At 52.4% G+C, this 23,063-nt stretch overlaps 1 protein-coding gene across 3 annotated transcripts; it reads left to right on the top strand.

Moving 5' to 3' along the window:
• Positions 1-21,301, top strand: ATCAY (ATCAY kinesin light chain interacting caytaxin). Of its 3 annotated transcripts, none has more exons than XM_077788839.1 (13): positions 1-133; positions 2,221-2,348; positions 7,753-7,817; positions 9,611-9,832; positions 10,914-11,099; positions 11,599-11,701; positions 13,477-13,608; positions 14,008-14,094; positions 15,151-15,249; positions 15,448-15,483; positions 15,613-15,643; positions 16,454-16,489; positions 16,882-21,301. In XM_077788839.1, exons 2-11 carry the CDS (start codon positions 2,272-2,274, stop codon positions 15,632-15,634), a joined length of 1,029 nt encoding a protein of 342 aa, XP_077644965.1. In that variant the 5' UTR covers positions 1-133; positions 2,221-2,271; the 3' UTR covers positions 15,635-15,643; positions 16,454-16,489; positions 16,882-21,301. The 3 variants fall into 3 exon arrangements, with proteins under 3 accessions (XP_077644965.1, XP_077644964.1, XP_077644966.1); XM_077788838.1 differs by having other exon boundaries at positions 5-133; positions 15,608-15,643; XM_077788840.1 differs by lacking the exons at positions 1-133; positions 2,221-2,348 and adding an exon at positions 5,928-6,057 and having other exon boundaries at positions 15,608-15,643.
• Positions 21,302-23,063: the final 1,762 nt, after the last annotated feature.

The following is a 23,063-nucleotide window of genomic DNA, read 5'->3' as shown; positions in this document are numbered from 1 at the left end:
AGCCCGGGCAGAGGCGGCCGATGCATCCCGCCGCTCCTCCGTGCGCATCCCCGGGCGGGGGCTGAGCCGCAGCCGTCGGGAGCCGGGATGCCGGGCTGGCATCGCCTTTGTTCCCCGCCGAGCAGCAGCAGCGGTGAGTGGGGCTCGGGCTGTCTCCAGCCGGCGTTTCTCGGCTGCCTTTTTCCTTTTTCCTTTTCTGCTCCCTCCGCGATGCGTGCGGCGCGGGCAGGGAGCGGCTGCGGGCGGCGGGGAGGGGGAGGAAGGTGGGATTGAGGTGTCAGGGGTGGGGAAGGCAGGAAGGGAGGCAGACGTGGCCGTGGGCTCGCTGGGACACTGCCAGTCCCGGGAATGCCAGTCCCGGGAATGCCAGTCCCGGGAATGCCAGTCCCGGGAATGCCAATCCCGGCAATGCCAATCCCTGGAATGCCAGTCCCGGCAATGCCAATCCCTGGAATTCCAATCCCAGGAATGCCAGTCTCTGGAATTCCAATCCCGGGAATGCCAATCCCTGGAATTCCAATCCCAGGAATGCCAGTCTCTGGAATTCCAATCCCGGGAATGCCAATCCCGGGAATGCCAGTCCCGGCAATGCCAATCCCGGCAATGCCAGTGCCTGGAATGCCAGTCCCTGGAATTCCAATCTCGGCAATGCCAGTCCCGGGAATGCCAGTCCCGGCAATGCCAATCCCTGGAATGCCAGTCCCGGCAATGCCAATCCCGGGAATACCAGTCCCTGGAATTCCAATCCCAGGATCGCCAGTCCCTGGAAATCCAATCCCGGGAATGTCAATCCCGGCAATGCCAGTCCCGGCAATGCCAATCCCGGGAATACCAGTCCCTGGAATTCCAATCCCAGGATCGCCAGTCCCTGGAAATCCAATCCCGGCAATGCCAATCCCGGGAATGCCAGTCCCGGGAATGCCAATCCCGGGAATGCAAGCAGGGATGGAGGGAGCAGCGCTGATGCCATCGCCCGGGATGCGGGGGGATGCGGAGGGATGCGGGGGGATGCGGGGGGATGCGGGGGGATGCGGGGGGATGCGGGGGGATGCGGAGGGATGCGGAAGGATGCAGGGGGATGCGGGGGGATGCGGGATCCACCCGGCCTCAGGTTCCTCCCCAGCGCAGGTCCATCCCTTTAAGGCCGACACAGCCGCGTTTATCCCCTCCAGGTCACGCCCAGCCGCCAAAGGCAGCAGGAAAAACCCCGGGAAGAGCTGGGCAGGCTCTGCTCATGGGGATGGACAGAGCAGCCCCGGGAACCACCCCAGACCCCCCATCCTCAAAAAAATAAACGTTCCTAAATGTTCCCAGCCAGCCAGTGCCCGGAATAATCCCGGTGTGATGGAGGCTGAGCTCGGGGGGAGCAGCCCAGCCCACCCTGCAGGGGCTGGGGTGATGCTGGATCCCCTTGAGGCTGCTCCGGAGCAGATCCGAGCTGGCCTCGTTCCCTCGGGGCAGGATCCAGCTGGGAATGGGGTCTCTGCTCTCCCTGACATCCAGCACTGGTCCTAAATCCTGAGCTGGGCTTTGCTGGGAGCTGCAGGCCCAAGGAATTGGGTAGAAAGGTTTGGATTTCTCTGACTGGAAGAAAAAAAATTATATATATATATGTATGTATGTATATGTGGTTCTAAGGGCTGCTGGGGTTCGGTGTGGGTGAAATGCAGGGTTATGCAGGATTCCTGGATCTGAGCTTGTTCCCAAAGTGCAGGAGAAAGGCCAGACTGGAGCACAGCCCCAGCCCTGCCTTCGGCTGAGCTGCTCCAGGGCTTGGGAGGGTGCTTGGATCACCTGGAGCAAGGCAGGAATGAGATCCCTCAGGAAGGACACCCCTGGGAGACCTCCTCATCCTCTCCCCGTGCCATGGGAGCAGCAGGGGCAGGGATCTCTCTGCAGAGCCAGGGCTGGCTCCTTCCATCCCACCCGAAATGTGGGATCCGGGAATGTCCCGGGCTCCCCTCTCAGCGGAGAGGGGCTGAGCAGGAGACGGGCACTGCAGAGAGGCAGGAAGGGGAGAAGCTGTGGGATGTCAGTGCTGCTGCCCAGGGAGAGGAGCTGGGGCCAAAACAGACCCACAGCTCTGCGCCAGGGCCAGCCTCACCTCCCCTTCCTGGCCCAAAATGTGCCAGGAATCCGGAATTTCGCTGCTTTTCCCAAACAAGCACGCTCTCCCAGCTCGGGATGCTCCATGCCAACCTCTCTGCCTCCCCTTTCCAGCCTGAGCCCTTCCTGGAGGGATCTGCTGGCTCCAGCCCCTCCCCGAGAGCCATGGGGACCACGGAGGCCACGCTGCGGATGGAGAACGTGGATGTGAAGGAGGAGTGGCAGGACGAGGACTTCCCCAGGTGCGTTCCCCAAAAAGCAAAAACAAAACCAGGAGAATTTTAATTTAATCCTATTTTTTTTTTTTCCTATGAGAAACCATCAGAGTGGGAGGGTCCATCTCGAGGTCTCAGAGGCAACAGAAGCCTGAACTCCAACAGGGGGTCAGAATTTTTGGGGCTGCTGCGAGTGCATCAAAAATTTTGGGATGTTTTTGGCAGCCCTGTGTGGGCACGGGAAGGAGGGAAAGGAGCTGGGTGTGGAGCACAGGGAGATTAGGATGGAGAGAGGGATCCACAAAGGGCTGCAGGGTGGATGGATGCACGTGGGAGTGGATTTATGGATTTGTGGAGTCCTTCCCAGGTGCCAAACCAAGCAGAGCCCCAAACAGAGCAGAGCTGCTGTGCCAGGAATTTCCCACTGGGATGCAACAAATGCCAGCGGGTGCCAGCCCTGTGGGAAAGGAGATGTGGGGGTGACAGGAGGTGCCAAAGTGGCACCTTCCACCTTCAGATCCATCTCAGCAGCTGCACGGAGGTGCCAAAACCCATCCCCACCCCAGTCCCACTTCCAGGGTGAATCCCCAGCACCCATCCTCACCCCAATCCCACTTCCAGGGTGAATCCCAGCACCCATCCTCACCCCAATCCCACTTCCAGGGTGAATCCTCAGCACCCATCCCCATCCCAATCCCACTTCCAGGGTGAATCCCAGCACCCATCCTCACCCCAATCCCACTTCCAGGGTGAATCCCAGAACCCACCCCCAATCCCACCCCCAGTCCCACTTCCAGGGTGAATCCCCAGCACCCATCCCCACCCCAGTCCCATTTCCAGGGTGAATCCCAGCACCCATCCTCACCCCAATCCCACTTCCAGGATGGATCCTCAGCACCCATCCTCACCCCAATCCCACTTCCAGGATGGATCCTCAGCACCCATCCCCACCCCAGTCCCATTTCCAGTATGAATCCCAGCACCCACCCCAATCCCAGCTCGTTCCCCCTCCCAGGCTGTCTGGGCCAGGGGTGGCTTCTCCCTCTCCGGAGACATTCCAAGCCCACCCTGCTCCAGGTGACCCTGCCGGGGTGACACTGGGGGTCTCTCCCAAGGAGGTCGGGCTCTGCTGGGCCCCTGGAGCCCCTGGCCCAGCTGCAGGAGCCGGGGGCCCTCAGGCTGGCCCAGCCCCCTGCAGCTGCAGCCGCGGAGCGCCAGAATTCCCCGGCACGGAGAAAGGGGCTGCTGTTCCCTCGGCACGAGCCTGGCTGGTGCCAGCTCCAGCTGCATCCCCGTGTGAGCCCCTCTGTGCTGCAGCCACAGGACGGGGTCTGTGCTTCCGCTGCCTCCCGGGGAGCTCCGCCAGCCCCGGCCTTCCCGGCGGGATGAAATTCCCTCAGAGAGATGAGCTGCTGGATCCCAGCCAGCATCAGCAGCCCGGGCTTTTCATGGGGTAAAAGGAGAGAGAAATGCGGGAAAGAAAGGGATGGATGGATGGATGGATGGAGGATGGATGAGGGATGGATGGATGGATGGATGGATGGATGGATGGATGGATGGATGGATGATGGATGGATGGATGGATGGAAGACGGATGGATGGATGGATGGATGGATGATGGATGGATGGATGGATGGATGGATGATGGATGGATGGATGATGGATGATGGATGGATGGATGATGGATGATGGATGGATGATAGATGGATGATGGATGGATGGATGGATGGATGGATGGATGGATGGATGGATGATGGATGGATGGATGGATGGATGGATGGATGGATGGATGGATGATGGATGGATGGATGGATGATGGATGGATGATAGATGGATGATGGATGGATGGATGGATGGATGGATGGATGGATGGATGATGGATGATGGATGGATGGATAGATGATGGATAGATGATGGATGATGGATGATGGATGGATGGATGGATGATGGATGGATGGATGGATGGATGGATGGATGATGGATGGATGATGGATGGAAGATGGATGGATGATGGATGGATGGATGGATGGATGATGGATGGATGATGGATGGATGATGGATGGATGATGGATGGATGATGGATAGATGATGGATGATGGATGATGGATGGATGGATGATGGATGGATGGATGGATGGATGATGGATGGATGGATGGATGGATGATGGATGGATGATGGATGGATGGATGGATGGATGGATGGATGGATGGATGGATGGATGGATGATGGATGGATGGATGGATGGATGATGGATGGATGGATGGATGGATGGATGATGGATGGATGATGGATGGATGGATGGATGGATGGATGGATGGATGGATGGATGGACGGATGGATGGATGGATGATGGATGATGGATGATGAGTGGATGGGAATCATGGCATGGTTTGGGTTGGAAGCAGCCTTAAAACTCGTCTCCCTTCCAAAGGTGGGATTCCTTCCACCAGTCCAGGCTGCTCAGAGAACAGAGATGGGAACTCAAGGTGTTGGAAGGAAAACATTGTCCCAGAGCTCCGCAGAAAATCCAGGATACAGCTGGTCTGGCTCTGGGACACCTCAGCAGCACCCCGGGCATCTCCTGGGAGCTCTGTCCCTCACTGGCCGTGCCAGCAGCAAACTCCACGGCCCAACTTCCCAGGGGAATTTCTCCTGGGAATCCCCCAGCACCACCAAAATACCCTGGAGATGAAGGCCGGGAAGGGGCGGAGGGATGTGAGCGGGGCCGGGATGAGGCCACAGCCCTCGGGAGGAGCCTCCTCCAGAGGGATTCGAGCAGGAATGATGCGAGACAGAGCCCAAACAGCCCCCAGGCAAACGAGGGAAAGCCAGCTGGGCTCTAGTCGCAATCAAAATAAATAAATTGTCCTTTTCCAGCCGCTTCCCCGCTGGAGGCTTTGGAATAATAGGGCAGAAGCTGCTGCATGTGGGACAGCAGCTCTCCAGCAGCTGATTTGCTGCAGAGCTATTTTTTTCCTGCCTGCCATTAGCCAATCTTGCCCCGAAAAGCAGGGAAAAAAAAAACAAAAAAATTAAAAAAGGAAAAGCCACATCCTAGACAGAGCTAGACAGAGATCTGGGCCGGGAAAACAGAACCCAGCCGCTCCTTGGGGACGCGGGCGACATTCCCGGCGTTTCCCGGGAAGCCGAAGCGCGGCAGCAGCTCCGGCCCGGCCGGGGAGGAGCGGGGCGGGCGGATCCTCGCTGCCGCCGCCGCCGGGCTTCGATCCCGGCCCGGCTCGGCTGGCCCGGGGCGGGGATGCCGTAACCGAGGAGGAGCGGAGCGGAGCGGGAGCATGCTCACTCCTGCATCCGTTCCTGCATCCGTTCCTGCATCCGTTCCTTCATCCAGCGCTGCATCCCTCCCTGCATCCCTCCCTGCATCCCTCCCTGCATCCATCCTGCTGCATTCCTGCCTGCATCCCTCCTGCATCCCTCCTGCATCCCTCCTGCATCCCTCCTGCATCCCTCCTGCATCCCTCCTGCATCCATTCCTGCATCCCTCCTGCATCCCTCCTGCATCCCTCCTGCATCCCTCCTGCATCCCTCCTGCATCCCTCCTGCATCCCTCCTGCATCCCGCCGTGCCCGCTCCATCCCTGCGAGCGGGGCCTGGCCCCGGGCAGCGGGCACGGAGCAAAGCCCCGGCCCTCGGGGAAAGCGCTGCTCCCCCCGAATTTGGCAGCCGGGCCGGAGGAGTCCCGCGGGAGGCGGTGACCGCAGCGGCCTCGGGGAAGGTAAGCGCGGCTTCTCCTCCTCCTCTGCCGGCGGAGATGGATCCCGGGGCTGCCGCACGTACTCACCCCCTGCCCTGCCCTGCCCTGCCCTCCCCGGCTGGATGCTGTGTCACCAAATCGTGCCAGGCGCCAGCTCCCGGCACAAACGGCGCCAGGCCTCGGTGGGCACGGGGCAGGGGGAGCTGGAGGGGCCGGAGGGAATTTTTTGGTTCTGTCATTCTGTGATTTTTTCCCACTGCTCCGGAGTGCCCGGGCGCCTGCACGTGCCTTTGATGGGGTGCTCAGCTCTCATCAATATGCAGTGACCCGCAGCGGATTATCCTTTAATCTACATATTTATAGGGTTTAATTTGGCTGGTGGCCCCAGTGTCATGGCAGCGGGAAGAGGAGCAGGGCAGAGCTGGGCTGGATCCTGTCCCCGTTGTCACCTCCCTGCCTGTGTCACGGGGCCAAGAGGATGCCGGACAGCGATGTTTGCACAGGCTCATCCTCATCCTCATCCTCATCCTCATCCTCATCCTCATCCTTCAGGTTCCTGGATTTGTCCCAGTTCCACGCCAGGGCTGTCCCAGCAGCAGGATTTTAGCTCCTCCCTGGGCAGGGGGAGCTGCCAGGAAGGAGCCGCCTTGAACAGGGATTTGACAACGTGGAACTGGTAGAGTCGCTGGGGTTTGGTCAAGAGATGTCCAAATTCCAGGGGACAGAACAAGTGCCAGCTCCAATTGAGGGGAAAAACATTGGGGAGTGCCCAGGGTGAGGCTCAGCCACAGCGAAGGTTCCTCGCCACAGGCCAGATCCAAATTCCCACTTCTCTGAGCCCGGGGTGGGCCAGGAGCAGCTCCAGCAGCTGCCAAAGGGTGCCAGCCATGCCCTGTGGGATGATTTTAGCAAGGAAAACTTCTCAATCCGCTGATGCCTCCAGCTGGAGGGGCCGTGATTTGAGCCAGGAGGGTGCAGGAGCTGAGCACGAGGGGCTGCAAACCCCAGGAAAGGAGTGGTGGCTCCAAAATAGAGGCTGCAGTGCTGATGCCTGGATTTTAGCATGGAACGAACCCAATTCCAAACCCCAGCAGGGGCTGAGGTGAGGATGAGGTGACAATCTGGGCTCCCGGGGTCCCGAGCAGAGCCAGCAGCAAGGAGCAAGCTGCTTCCTGGGGAAGGTGCTTGTGGATAAAGCTGTGATGGATTGGGATGAAATCGGGATGAAATCATCCCTCCCTGTGCGTTGTGGCCATCCCAGAGCACTGCCAGGGACCAGGGACAAAGCCCTGAGCACAGGGGGTGCCCTAAGGAGGAGCCCCGGGGCCTGGCACTGCCCCTCAGGGCTCCTACAGAGGGAAAAAACAGGGATAACACAAAGGAAAATGTTGCCAAGGTCGTTCGGGGTCAGGATTTGTTCCCTGGCTGGGTTTTTCATCCCTTGGGATAGTTTGGAGGTCAGTGGGGTTGCAAATGTCAGGAGGGAAGCCCAGATCCTGAGGGTGAGGAAAGGGAAAGGGAAAGGGAAAGGGAAAGGGAAAGGGAAAGGGAAAGGGAAAGGGAAAGGGAAAGGGAAAGGGAAAGGGAAAGGGAAAGGGAAAGGGAAAGGGCAGAGCTGGGGCTGTGTTTTTTCCCTGCTGTCTCCATCCCCTCGGAATGATTTTCCCCTCAGCTTCTCCTGCTCTCTGCTGTGTTTTTGTCCCTCTTATCCTGCAGGCCTCTCCCAGAGGAGACAGGGATGGAGTCACTGGGGAGCCCCACAGAAGATGAGACCACGTCCTGTAAGTACCAACTTCTCCAGAGCCCAGAGGAGCTGGCGGGCAGGGAGAAAACCTCGGATTCTCCACCAAAAAAAAAAATAAATAAACCCTCATGTGGGAGAAGAAACCAGCAGGGATTTGAAGTTGTTCAAGCTGGGGGAGGAAACTGGGACCTCAGGGGTCTGGGCACTTCCTCCTGGATCCTCGTGGGTAATTCCATGATGGAATATGGATCTGGAGCCCTCAGGGTGCTGTCTCAGGACTGGGAGGTGCTGGGATGGTCTTCAGACCCATATTCCATATTCCATCATGGAATTATCCACAAGGACCCAGGAAGGCTCCAGATCCATATTCCATCATGGAATTGGGAATTATCCACGAGGATGCTTTGTTCTGTACAAGGATCCAGGATCCAGGAGGGCTCCAGATCCATATTCCATATTCCATCATGGAATTATCCATGAGGATGCCTCGCTCTGATCCAGGAGAGCTCCAGATCCATATTCCATCATGGAATTACCCACAAGGATCCAGGAGGGCTCCAGATCCATATTCCATCATGGAATTAGGAATTATCCACGAGGATGCTTTGTTCTGTACAAGGATCCAGGATCCAAGAGAGCTCCAGATCCATATTCCATCATGGAATTACCCACAAGGATCCAGTAGAGCTCCAGACCCATATTCCATCATGGAATTGCCCACGAGGATCCAGGAGAGCTCCAGATCCATATTCCATATTCCATCATGGAATTATCCATGAGGATGCCTCACTCTGATCCAGGAGAGCTCCAGATCCATATTCCATCATGGAATTACCCACAAGGATCCAGTAGAGCTCCAGACCCATATTCCATCATGGAATTGCCCACGAGGATCCAGGAGAGCTCCAGATCCATATTCCATCATGGAATTATCCACAAAGATCCAGGAGAGCTCCAGATCCATATTTCATCATGGAATTATCCACAAGGATCCAGGAGAGCTCCAGATCCATATTCCATATTCCATCATGGAATTATCCACAAAGATCCAGGAGAGCTCCAGACCCATATTCCATCATGGAATTATCCACAAGGATCCAGGAGAGCTCCAGATCCATATTCCATCATGGAATTATCCACAAAGATCCAGGAGAGCTCCAGATCCATATTTCATCATGGAATTATCCACAAGGATCCAGGAGAGCTCCAGATCCATATTCCATATTCCATCATGGAATTACCCACAAGGATCCAGGAGAGCTCCAGACCCATATTCCATCATGGAATTTCCCACGAGGATCCAGGAGAGCTCCAGATCCATATTCCATCGTGGAATTTCCCACGAGGACGCCTTGCTCTGTGCAAGGATCCAGCAGCAGCACCAGCTGTTGGAATTCCAGGCTGTTTCTTGTTCGAAGGTCAGGGTGAATAAAACTCAGGAGACTTTTTTGAAGTTTATTATCTTTATTTATTACAAATTTACGAGATGTGAACTCTAACAAGTTGAGAAAGTGAGAGAAAATGGTGTTGTTTCAGCCTTAATTATTTCATAAACAGCTGATACCGGTATTATTTATGCTTCTAACCCAATTATGATTACTCAAAACCCACAACGTGAACATCTTTTACATAATCAGAGAAAACGACTCAGATTCGTGAAGAAGAAGGAAGAAGTTGTAAAAATGACACCCAAAATTTTCTACCTCAGCTTCCACACATTACTACACACTAAAATCTCAAATCTGAGGGGTTTTTTTGTTTTGTTTTTACCTTGTGAGATCACAGCACAGATTTATTTTCTTGTCAGATTTATTTTCCTTTCTCCCCCAGCTCCCCCCAACACTTTGAACTTTAACGGGGCCCATCGGAAGAGGAAGACTCTGGTTGCACCAGAAATCAACATTTCCCTGGACCAGAGCGAGGGCTCCATCCTCTCCGACGACTTCCTGGACACACCAGATGACCTGGACATCAACGTGGATGACATTGAAACTCCTGACGAGACCGATTCCCTCGAATTCCTGGGGAATGGGAACGAACTGGAATGGGAAGGTAAGAGGCTGGTTCTGGGCGAATATTTCCAGGGGTTGGGGTTTGGGGTGGTTTTTTTGCCTCATTTTTAAAAGATTTTTGACGCAATTCGCCACCAGCAGCTGAGGACTGAGAAGCAGAGGGAGATTTTAAAGTGATTTTGAAGTTGTTTCTATAATATTTGCAACAATTAATTTAATCTTGCAACAGAGCAGGATTAAAACTTGGGTTATACTCTTGTCGCTCTGATTCTTAAGATTTTTTTAAAGCCTTCTGAGTTTACATTCTGTGAGAAAACTTTCCCACACAATTTTCATAAACAACAAATTGTTTTGCATTCCCTCACGGGAGTGGAGGAAGTTGATGTACTGGTGGTTTGTCCAATGTCTTTGGAGAGGTGGCCCATTCACTCTCCAATCCAGTGTCACCTTTGGAAAAGTATAAAAGTTGGAGTCAGAGAATAATTCTTCTTTTTTACCTCGCAAATAGCAAGTGGCTTTCACGTGTCCTATAGCAACAAACCCTTTCCTGAATGGTTAGACAAATTTACACAACATCATTTTTCAAACTTATTGCTGTGGGTCTCAGATTCAGTCAAAGAAAGAAACTGAGAATTTCTAGCCAGGCAAAAGCCTGGGAAAGAGTTGGGAAAGAATGGAAATAATTCTTTATCTCTCTTGTTATTCACACTGTTTATAGTTAAGTTCTACCACTGTGCATCAAGCACTTTGCACCAATGCTTTGGGTTGTTTTCACTTCAGGACCAATGGATTTGATCCTTGCAAAGCTCTGTATAAAGAGCAGTGTATTTTGAATAAATCAGAGTTTTACACTCAGGAGTTGGTCCTCACAAAGCTCTGTATAGAAGAGCAGTGTATTTTGAATAAATCAGAGTTTTACACTCAGCAGCCTTCTGGTCAGAGTCTTCTCATTCCCATCCCACCTCGACATCGACATATTGCAACTATTTTCACGTGTTAATAAAAGAAAATCGATGAATAAATCCGCCCAGGAGGTGAAACACGATCCGAGCATCACCCCTCGGCTTCCCAAAGCCTTTCCCAATTTTTCCTGAAGGCCGAACTCTCTGTCCCTTTCCCAGATGACACCCCCGTGGCCACGGCCAAGAACATGCCCGGGGACAGCGCAGACCTCTTCGGGGACGGGGGCACTGAGGATGGCAGTGCCACCAACGGCCGGCTCTGGAGAACCGTCATCATCGGCGAGCAGGAGCACCGGATCGACCTCCAGATGATCAAACCCTACATGAGGGTGGTGACACACGGCGGTGAGGCCACAGCCCCTCTGTGCCTTTGTCCCACGCTGGAGGGGACACCGAGCCTGGCTGGACCCTGTTTGGGGGGAAAATATTTGGGTTTTTGGGTGCCTTTGCGTGGCAGAGAAGCACAGAAGTGCTCAGGTGGTGCTAAAAATGTTCAGCGATTGTGGAGTTAACATCTGGAGGGGCTGTGCCAGTCCCTGAGATGCTCCAGGGTCCACACATGGGCAGTCAGATCTATTTCCAAGGAACAAGCCAGCTTGAAAACCCCCAGATCCCTGCTCTGAACCCCAAACCCAGATTGTAACCAGAACCAGGAGGAAATCTCACAGTGAAAGATGTCTGAAGAGAGAAACGCTCCCCTGGAGCTGAGCAGAGACACAAAAACCACCCCAGGGCCAAATTTCAGTGCTGTTTTCCCCTCAACTGTCACATTTTTCCCATTTTTCCCCATTTTCCCATTTCACATTCACAGGAAAGCGTCACCTTTGTGGTTTTTTTTTCTCAGGATACTACGGAGAAGGTCTCAACGCCATCATCGTCTTTGCTGCCTGCTACCTCCCGGACAGCAACCTGGCTGATTATCACTACATCATGGAAAACCTCTTCCTGTGAGTGCCTGGAGGGCTGAGGGTGGGGGAGTCCAGGGTGGCACCCCTGGCAGGTCTGGGACCCTGGCAGGGCTCAGGAAACCCCTGGACAGAGCCCCCAGAGACACTGGCTGTGATCTCTGCCCATGGAAAAGAGTTTTCCATCTTACAGCATGAATTACCAGCTCTGAGGGTTTGATATCAGTAATAATTAAGTGTGGCACGGGTGCAAAAGTAAAATTTTAGGATTCTAGATGAGGGGTCCAAAGGGGACAAGATGGAGGAAATTGGGTGTGCCTTGTCCTTTTTCTCCTTCTTCATGCCCTCCATGTCTCACTGTGGTGTTGGCATTTTTCTGTTGGTTCAGGCTGGGGACACACTGTCCAACGTAGGTGACAGATATTGGCACGTTCTTGTAAATCCAGCCCAGGGAGTTTCTGGTATTTAATGTTTGTCACATCCCACTGAGGGCAGAGCCCCACACGCTGCCCTGCAGGACAGAGCTGGGCAGGGCAGCAGAACATGTGAGAGATAAACAGAATAAACAACCTGGAAACCAGCACAGATGAATTATGACTTTGATTTGGCAGCGGGGCACAAAGACAGAGACTTTTACAATCCCAAAATCATCAATACCTCAGATTCGGACACAACAGCAGCAGCACAGCAGCTTCCCTGTGCTCGTGGCATCAGGAATCCCAGCTGGGAGCAGCCTGGCTCCAAGCCCAGCACTCCCAGCTGGCAGCTGCAGGCTGGGGCCAGGGGCACTGGTGGGATGCTGGCCCCAGTTCCGAGCCCAGCAAGGCCAAACATTCAAATTTTCCAGTTAATTATGCCCGGCACGGAGGCACAATTAACATCCAGGCTGGAGCGTGGCTGGGACACTCCCCAGCTGGGCAGGGAATGGAGCAGGGCACAAACTGCTGAGCCCTGAGGGACACCCAGGACACCAAACCTCTTCCCAGAGCTGCGAAGAAAGGGTCTGGAGCTCTTTCACTCTTGGGGTCTGGCTGTTGGAATGACCCCCAGAGTGTAAAAGTCCTTTTTCCTCCCAGCCTGCAGCCAAAGGAGTCTGAATGTGCAGGCTCGGCTTCTCAAGGGTGTTATTTTCCTTTATCTAGAACATTCTTTCTCTGACCTGCTGAGCTCTGGCCAGCAGCTCAGCCATGGCATTCTGCCTGCCCTCTAGGGAATTTTGTACTAAAATTTACACACTTTATACTAAAATTTACACACTTTATTTACACATTCTATACTAAAATTTACACATTTTATACTAAAATTTACACACTTTATTTACACATTCTATACTACAATTTACACATTTTATACTAAAATTTCGCATTTTATACCCAAAACCACGTGTGCTATATTTACAACAACGTGCCAATATCAATCATTTATGTTGGGCAGTGTGTCCCTACCTTAAACCAACAGAAAAGTGTCACCAGCACAGCAAAGCGTGGAGGGCGAGGAGAAGGAGAAGAAGGCCAGGACATGCCCAATCCATCTTGAACCCCATTCTAAAACGCCAAAATTCTTATTTTCCACCCTGTGTTAATCCAACTCCCACACTGCTCAAACCCTTGTGGCTTGGGATTCCTCACAGAGTTGGCAGCTAAAATCGAAGCCACGGGTGTTTGTGACTTGGTGCCAAGGTGCCCGAGATCCCTGCCGGGGTCTGGGGACAGCCAGAGCTGGGCTCCCCCATTTTAGGGTGACACACGGGCACTTGAAGGAATCTGAAGATGGTTTTTTGAGCCCCATTTGGGTTCCTCTCGGTGTCGCCCTGGCAGGTACGTGATCAGCAGCCTGGAGCTGCTGGTGGCCGAGGATTACATGATCGTGTACCTGAACGGGGCCACGCCCCGCAGGAGGATGCCAGGCCTGGGCTGGCTGAAGAAATGCTACCAGATGATTGACAGAAGGTGAGAATCCTGCTGCTGGGGCCTCTCCATCATCCCCAGGCCTCTTCAAAGGAAAATCAGGTGCTCTTCCTCAACGGGAACGAGTCTGATCCAATCCCACATTCCTTACACCTACCAGGTGATGGAATGGACCTAAAAATCATCTCGTTCCATCCCCTGCCATGGGCAGGGACAGCTTCCCCTATCCCAGGCTGCTCCAAGCCCGCTCCAGGAATATTTGGTTTTCCAATGGTATTTCCAGAGAGCTGAGCAGTGCTCCACGTCCCGCTGAGCTGGGATGGGCTCCCCGAGGGGTTTTACCTGGCCAGAGCCAGCTGGGGCTGGGCAGCAGCTGGCAGAGCCCAGCAGAGCACAGGAAATGTCCTGGGAATGTGACGCTGTCCCCTGGCTTGTCCCCAGGCTGAGGAAGAACCTCAAGGCCCTGATCATCGTGCACCCCTCGTGGTTCATCCGGACCGTGCTGGCCATCTCCAGACCCTTCATCAGGTGAGCCCAGCAGCCCCAGCGGGGTTTGGGGTGGGAGTTGGGAGTCACAGAGCCCACGGAGCACCCTCAGTTCGGAGGGATCCTCTGGGATCACCCAGCGCAGCCCCTGGGCCTGCACAGGCACCCCGACAATGCCAGCCTGTCCCAGAGAGGTGCCCAAGGGCTCCTGAAGCTCTGGCAGGGCTGGGAATGTGCCCAGCACCCTCTGGGGGAGGAACCTTTCCCTGAGCTCCATCCCAGATCCCAGAACCTTTCCCTGAGCTCCATCCCAAATGCCTGAATCTGTCCCTGATCTCCATCCCAACCCCCCTGAACTTTCCCTGATCTCCATCCCCAATCCCAGAACCTTTCCTGGATCTCCATCCCCAATCCCAGAACCTTTCCTGATCTCCATCCCCAATCCCAGAACCTTTCCTGGATCTCCATCCCCAATCCCAGAACCTTTCCCTGGGCTCCATCCCAGATCCCAGAACCTTTCCCTGAGCTCCATCCCAGATCCCAGAACTTTTCCCTGATCTCCATCCCAAATGCCTGAATCTGTCCCTGATCTCCATCCCAAACCCCAGAACCTTTCCCTGATCTCCATCCCAAATCCCAGAACCTTTCCCTGATCTCCATCCCAAACCCCAGAACCTTTCCCTGATCTCCATCCCCAATCCCAGAACCTTTCCCTGATCTCCATCCCCAATCCCAGAACTTTTGCTGGTCTTCATCCCAAACCCCAGAACCTTTCCCTGATCTCCATCCCCAATCCCAGAACCTTTTCCTGATCTCCATCCCCAATCCCAGAACCTTTCCCTGCTCTCCATCCCCAATCCCAGAACTTTTCCTGGTCTTCATCCCAAACCCCAGAACCTTTCCCTGCTCTCCATCCCACCCCCCGGCACAGCCCCAGCCATTCCTTGGGGTTGAATCTCACAAATCAGATTTTTAGCTCACCCTTAGGCAGGGCTGGCCGAGGTGAAGCTGTCACTGGTCCCACGTCCCTCGGACCCTTCCAGAGGTGCTTCAGGAGCCCCGGGGTGGCAGTGCCCGTGTCTCTCTGCCTCTCTGCAGTGTGAAGTTCATCAATAAGATCCAGTACGTGCACAGCCTGGAGGAGCTGGAGCAGCTGATCCCCATGGAGCACGTGCAGATCCCAGACTGCGTCCTGCAGTGAGTGCAGAGGGACCCGGGGAGGGCCACCGGAGATTCCAGCCCAGGGCTGGGACCAAATCCACGGATTGGGAAGAGCCTGGGGCAAAGCTGGCCTCAGCCAGGAGCAGCCTCAGACCTGGGGCTCCTCACCCCCAGCGAGCACCCAACGGGACTAAGGGAGCAGAGGAGTTAAAGGAGCTTTTGTCTTTGTTGCAGATATGAAGAAGAGAGGATCAAGGCCAGAAGAGAAAGGTGAGATGGATCTGGGGAGGGATGGAGAGTGGCTCCTCTCCAAGGGCCACCCATCACCCCAGAAAGGCTCTGGGGTCTCCCTCCTTCCCCGGGGGATGGATTCCCATGGGCTTTGTGTTTATAGGGCAGAGGAGAACAAAGACATGGCTGAGAGGGAAAGGTAAGGGCTCGGATTTATCCTTTCCTTGGATTTTTCCTTCCCTCTGATTCATCCTTTCCTCTGATTTATCCTTTCCTCTGATTCATCCTTTCCTCGGATTTTTCCTTTCCTTGGATTTTTCCTTTCCTCTGATTTATCCTTTCCTCTGATTCATCCTTTCCTCGGATTTTTCCTTTCCTCGGATTTTTCCTTTCCTCTGATTTATCCTTTCCTCTGATTTAATCTTTCCTCTGATTTATCCTTTCCTTGGATTTTTCCTTCCCTCTGATTTTTCCTTTCCTCTGATTTTTCCTTCCCTCTGATTAATCCTTCCCTCTGCTTTATCCTTCCCTTGGAGAAGGATAAATCTTCTCTCTGGGGATGAGAAGAGCCCCAAGGCTCGGGAGCAGCCCTGGGATCCTCCAGGACATTCCCAGAGGGTTCAGGAGCTGTAGGGAAGGGGAATTCTGGAGGATAAAACCTCTGCTCCTGGCCCTGACCAGAGGACACAGCCTCTCTTCTTACCCCAATTCCTGAGGGGAGCAGGGGAAGGTCCACTGGATGAGGCTGAAGGATTCCAAGGAATGCCCAGGAGCTCACTGCTGGGGATTTATTATTTCATTATTTATTCTTGCTGGGGATTTATTATTTCATTATTTATTCTTGCTGGGGATCTATTATTTCATTATTTATTCTTGCTGGGGATTTATTATTTCATTTTTTATTCTTGCTGGGGATTTATTATTTCATTTTTTCTTCTTGCTGGGGATCTATTATTTCATTTTTCCTTCTTGCTGGGGATTTATGAGTTCATTCTCCCTCTCTTTGCAGCAGGCCTGTGCCCCCGGCAGAGGATCAGGAGACCAGGTCTGAGCTCTGGGTGTGTCTGGGACACAAATCCTGTGCCAGGAAAGCCAAGCCTGGGTCAGGCCCAGGATGTCCCAGCCTGGTGCCACCCCAGGCATTGTCCCCTCTGCCCATGAGAGCTGTGACTGGCACCATCAGGGTCCCAAACACATTTTTGTGTGTGATTTCACCCAAATCCACTCATTTTTTGTTGGTGTGCTGGCAATAATAACAGTTTTGTGAGTGATTTCACCCAAATTCACTCATTTTTGTTGATGTGCTGGCAATAATAACAGTTTTGTGAACGATTTCATCCCAATCCACTCATTTTTTTGTTGATGTGCTGGCAATAATAACATTTTTACCTCAGTTTCCAGCCTGAAAATCCCTCCTGTCTCTTTTTTTCTGCCCAGCATGTCCTGAGCGGGAGCAGCACGGAGGAACGGAGTAGGAGAAGGAGCAGCCTGGCACTCACCCACCTCAACGACCTTTGGGGACAAAACCTCGCCACCACCTTCTTCCAAGTCCTGCAAATCCTGGAGCCTCCTCTGCCTCCAAGTTGCAAAATCCTTTAAATTTTGGGAATCACTTTTTTGTTGTTTTTTTAAAAGAAGAAGAAGAAGGACAAAAACCAAACAACCCCCCCCAAAAAATCCCCAAGCAAGAACAGCACTTTGCAGGTTCTGGTGTGTTTAGGGACTGGTATGTGGGGAGCATTGCCACAGTGCAAATACTCACTGTGTATCCTCGGAGTAAGTCCAGAGCATCCTCCAGCCCATGAATCTCCAGCCCAGAAAGAGAATTTATTTTTGGTTTGGGTGACAAACCCTTCCCTTGGCTCGCTGCTGGCCAGCGTGGAGATCTTTGGCTTTGAGCTGCACCCCCAGCTCCTCCAGGACACCCCAAAACCTGCCACCCCCGGGAACAGCGGCCACAGGCAGTGGGAAGAGCTTTTCCCTCTTTTTTTCCACTCAGTTGAGTTTCCTCCTGAGGATTCCAAGTGCCCACGGCCTTGGCAGCACTGCCAGCTTGGAATCCCGTGGTTTTCCCATGGTTTTTCTCCTGGTTTTTCCATCCTGGTGCATAAGGGAAGAGTTTTCCCCTCTTTTTTCCACTCAGTGTGAGTTTCCTCCTGAGGATTCCAAGTGCTCACAGTTTTCCAGCTTCCACCATCCTCCAGAACTCATTCCCATGAGGAAATCCCATGGTTTTCCCATGGTTTTTTCCATCCTGGTGCATAAGGGAAGAGCTTTTCCCTCTTTTTTCCACTCAGTGCGAGTTTCCTCCTGAGGATTCCAAGTGCTCACAATTTTCCAGCTTCCACCATCCTCCAGAACTCATTCCCAGCAGGGAATCCCATGGTTTTTCCATGATTTTTCTCCTGGTTTTTTCCATCCTGGTACATCAGAGAAGAGTTTTTCCCTCTTTTTTCCACTCAGTGTGAGTTTCCTCCTGAGGATTCCAAGTGCTCACAGTTTTCCAGCTTCCACCATCCTCCAGAACTCATTCCCAGCAGGGAATCCCGTGGTTTTCCCGTGGTTTTTTCCCTGGTTTGTCCCATCCTGGTGCGTGAGGCTCTCTGAAGGGATCCCACACGGCCCCACAGAGCCTCTCCCGGGGCACACACCCCAGAGGCTCTGGGATTTGGGATTTGGGATTTGGGATTTGGGATTTGGGATTTGGGGACCCTCACGGGACAGGGACGTTCTCCACATCTCGTCCTCGTTGTGTTGTGCCACTGGAATTCCCTCGCTGCTGGGACCTCCGAGGAGCTGCTGGAATGTTGGGAGAGTCCCTCAGGAGGGGCTCATCCAGCAGCATTCCCACCTGGAATTCCCCATGGAAAGGGCAGCAGGAATCTCTCAGATTCCCTCAAGAGGGGCTCACCCAGCAGAATTCCCACCTGGAATTCCCTCATGGACAGGGCAGCAGGAATCTCTCCTGAGATTCCCTCAGGAGGAGCTCATCCAGCAGCATTCCCACCTGGAATTCCCCATGGAGTGGAAGTGTCCCTGCCATGGCAGGTGGCACTGGCTGGGGTTGAAATTCCTGCCAAATCATTCCAGGATTCCCTGATTCCATCATCAGGTAAAACCCCTCCCAAACACCCGCAGGTGAAGAATTCCTGCCCATTCCATCACTTCGAGGAGAATTCTGGCTGAGCAGGTTTTCCTGGAGGTGCTGGTGGCTCCTCTGGACACACAAATCTGATTTTCTCCTCCTTCCAGTGCACGAAACCGCTCTGGATGAGATCCCTCTTCCCCTGGGAGCTCCAAGGAAGCACCAAAAGTTCTTTTTAACCTCAATCCTCATTTGAGATGCTCCTCACACACTCCAGCCACGGATGGAAAGCAGAGCTGCACCCACAGCTCAAACCCAGAGGCTGAAGATGGAATAAAAAATTCCACATCTTATCTAAAACACAAAAAAAAAGCACCAAACAAGCTCATTATAAAGCAATTATTGAGAAAATATTTCAAGTTGGAAGGGGCTTGGAGCAGCTTGGGATCACAGCAGGTGATTTATGGTCCTTTCCATAAATTCCATGAGGAATTTTGTGCTTCAAGGGAAGAAGATTCCCCCAGGTGTTTGTGGAGCTCGGGTTTATTCCAGGCGACGCCTCCCTGCTCTCCCGAGCTCCCAGCTGTGTCTGGAGGCACAAAGAGCAGCCAGGAATTCCCAAATTCCCACAGCACGGCTGGGATCCCTTCCTTTGGGGCTGTCCCACAGAGGTGAAGGCAGGATAAAACCTTTAAAATTCCCTGGTAAAATCAATTTTAAAGCTCACAAAGCCCCTCGTGGACCCAGAAGCTGGGACTTCACTGGGAACACTTCAAATGGATTTTTCTTTTTTATTTTTTTTCCCCTTTGTTTTTATGGATTTAGAGAAAAAAATCAGCTTTCCACCGAGAACGTGACCCACGCTGGCACTGCAAGGGAAATTTGCAATTATACAACAATAAAGTGGATAAAACGTCGAACGATGGGGTCAAAATCCAGCTCTGGAGAGATTTTGTGCAACAAAAACGGTTTGGAAATTCTGCTGTGATGGAAGAGGTGGATGTGGGAGATGAGGAACCCGATCTCCTTTCCTGTGGGGGCTCGGGATGCTCAGCACCCTCCCGGCCAGGATGGAATTTGCTTTTTGGGCTGTTTCATTCCTTCCCAAAACCACTCTGTCTGCACTTCCAGGGGGAAAAAAAAATACAAAAATACAGAATTCCTTCTCAGATTGAGCAGATCTGACAACGAAGCTTCACATTTTTACAAGTAATTCCTTCAGATCCCAAATTTCCCTTCACAAGACGGGGGTGAGCAGTGGTTTCCATACAAAAATCAATTTTTAACTTCTTGGAAGGAATTTTTTGGTTTTTTTTTTTTTTGTTTCAAAAAGTGCCCTTTTCATTTTCACAGTTTTATAAGCACATAAAGTTTATGTTCATGGATGGATACGTGGATTATATTTTTGTCTTTTAACACAAAGAAGAACCTGCAGCCCCATCAAGGAGAAATCAGAAACGTCAAAACTGCATTTTATAGCAGCCAAAAAGAAAAAAAAAAATTAATTATCATTAACTTATTTCAACCAGTGATTTCAGGCATTGATGGCAAAACTAAAAGCTACAAATTCTTGGACAAAAATAAATTTAAAAAAAAAAAAAAAAAAAACCAACAAAAAAGGGTCCCTGTCCCAAAGGTGGAGTGACAAAACTCAGCTGGATGAGGAGAAATCTGCACTGCTGCTGGTGGAAGTGCATTTCCAGTGGAACTTTGACCAGTATATAAATATATAAATATGTTTAAAGAAGCAAATGAAAGAAACTTCATCCCTTTAGCAATACCGCTGCACTGCTCAGCGTCCCAGGCGTGCCCAGGCCCCACGGAACCATCCCTAGAGGATCCAGATTTTCATTCCTCAATTCCCTGGATTCTCTTGAGCACTTTCTGGTCTGATTTGACTTTTTCCGGAGATTTTTTTTCCCTTCCCGTTGAATCCGTGGGAAGTCACATTTTAGCTGCAGAAAAAGTTCTTTTATGCCAATCCTCACCCTGGTGTTTTCACTCATTCTGTGTTTAATGGCTGGACCTCAATTCACCCCACATCGGCCTGAAAAATCCGATTTTTTTCCTGTTCAGCTCATTCCAGAGCAGGAATTCCCTTCCCCTCTCTTGGAGGATTTATGCCAGGCCCTCCTCAGCTCCAGGAATTCCATTTTCTGGTTTTTCCACCCAGATTTGGGACTGAGCGTGAATTTTTGTTGTGGTTCACAAGGAACCAAACCAGGGGAAGAATTCATCCCAATTCTCTCTGTCCAGTGCTGTGTAAATGTCAGTGGATATTTAGAGCTTCCCTCATGGTAATTGTTCCATCTTTATTTCCCCACAGATGTGCAGGAAAGGTTTTTTAAAGGCAACAAATCCATTTTTTTCGAGGATTTTAAAAACCCAGAGTCAAGGAAAGGCTGGTGGTGATGAGCTGGGATGGGCCTGGAGCAGGAGAAAGGGACAAAAACCCACAAAAAGCACATTTTTCTCTTTTTTATTTCCTCCTTTCCTTCCTTCCTGGCAGCCAGAAACGCAGCGGGTTTTGGCCAAGTGGAGTTGAGAACTCACCACGACAATAAACCACAATCCCAGGGGTTTTTTTATTTTATTTTTGTTCCTTTCCAGCCCGACCCCAGCTGTACAAACGTGTGAAATGTCATTTTCTGCAGTGGTTGTAATTAGGTGGTTTGTGCTAGCGGACTCTTTATCTGTACCCTGAGTTTTGCTTTGTATTATTCCATGAAATCTGTGGATATTCGATTAAAATGAGACTAATCCTTCAGCCAACCCTTCCTTCTGTCCGTAGATTTTTATTTAGGATTTGGCTTCATGTGGAAAATATGAGGGAAATTTGTTGTTTGGATGTTGTTCCCCTGAAGAAAGGCCTCCCTGGAAATTCTGACACTGCAAAATTCCAAGAGTTTTTACTAAAATAACTCCTCTTCTGGAGGATTGTCTCCCAGTTTCCCTCGGGTTTAGGAAAGAGCCTAAAGAGCCTAGGAAAGAACCTTTCCCTGATCTCCATCCCAAATCCCAGAACCTTTCCCCGATCTCCATCCCAAACCACTGACCTCCATCCCAAATCCCTGAACCTGTCCCTGATCTCCATCCCCAACCCCTGATCTCCATCCCAAATCCCTGTTCTCCATCCCCAATCCCAAAACGTTTCCTGATCCCCATCCCAAGTCCCAGAACCTTTCCTGATCTCCATCCCAAATCCCTGATCTCCATCCCAAAGCTCAGAACCTTTCCCTGATCTCCATCCCAAACCACTGACCTCCATCCCCAATCCCTGAACCTGTCCCTGATCTCCATCCCCAATCCCTGATCTCCATCCCAAATCCCAGAACCTTTCCTGATCTCCATCCCAAATCCCAGAACCTTTCCTGTTCTCCATTCCAAATCCCTGAACCTGTCCCTGATCTCCATCCCAAATCCCTGTTCTCCATCCCCAACCCCAGAACCTTTCCTGATCCCCATCCCAAGCCCCAGAACCTTTCTCTGATCTCCATCCCCAATCCCTGATCTCCATCCCCAATCCCAGAACCTTTCCTGATCTCCATCCCCAGTCCCAGAACCTTTCCTGATCTCCATCCCAAATCCCTGATCTCCATCCCCAACCCCAGAACCTTTCCTGATCTCCATCCCAAATCCCAGAGCTTTTCCTGATCTCCATCCCAAACCACTGACCTCCATCCCCAATACCTGAACCTGTCCCTGATCTCCATCCCAAATCCCTGATCTCCATCCCAAGCCCCAGAACCTGTCCCTGATCTCCATCCCCAATCCCAGAACCTTTCCTGATCTCCATCCCAAGCCCCAGAACCTTCCCTGATCTCCATCCCCAACCCCAGAACCTTTCCTGATCTCCATCCCCAATCCCTGATCTCCATCCCCAACCCCAGAACCTTCCCTGATCTCCATCCCCAATCCCAGAACCTTTCCTGATCTCCATCCCCAGCCCCAGAACCTTTCCTGATCCCCATCCCAAGCCCCGCTCACAGCTCCAGCCCTTCCTGGGCTCTTTCCATGAGCTCCCTCCTGCCCTCCAGGACCCTTTTCCAGCTGATCCCACTTCCCAGGGCAGTGACATCCCGGTTATTTTTCCCTCGTGGCCCAGCTGCTCCTCCCCAAATCCATGTGACGCGTCCCCCAGGAGCTGCTGGCAGCGGGAATGTCACCCGGCCGTGGCAGCTCCTGGCCGGCAGCCACCCGAGGCTCCTGAATTAACTCTGCTCGTGCAGCAGCCTCCTTGTCCTGCTCCACCACGAGGTCCTGGGACAATTCTCCTCTCCTGTGCTTCTGCTTCCCTGCTCATTCCCACACGGGAAGATCTCCAGCCTTGGGGAAGGACCCTGAGCCACCCAGCTCCTCCAGAATTCTGGGAATAATAAATAACCCCAAATTTCACCAATCCCAAGTGAAAATAATTCTCATTTCTTGCCCCTGATGTCCTCTCTGGGCTGGAGGAACCTTGGTGTAACCGGGCTCATCCCATCAATGTTTTAGGATGAGTGGAGGATTAAAATTCTGAATTAATGAGTCACAT

Source organism: Lonchura striata, chromosome 28 (genome assembly GCF_046129695.1).
Source record: "Lonchura striata isolate bLonStr1 chromosome 28, bLonStr1.mat, whole genome shotgun sequence".
In the NCBI taxonomy this organism is placed as follows: domain Eukaryota; kingdom Metazoa; phylum Chordata; class Aves; order Passeriformes; family Estrildidae; genus Lonchura; species Lonchura striata.
The sequence above is the reverse complement of the archived record's forward strand: the minus strand, read 5'-3'. Positions and strand labels throughout refer to the sequence as shown.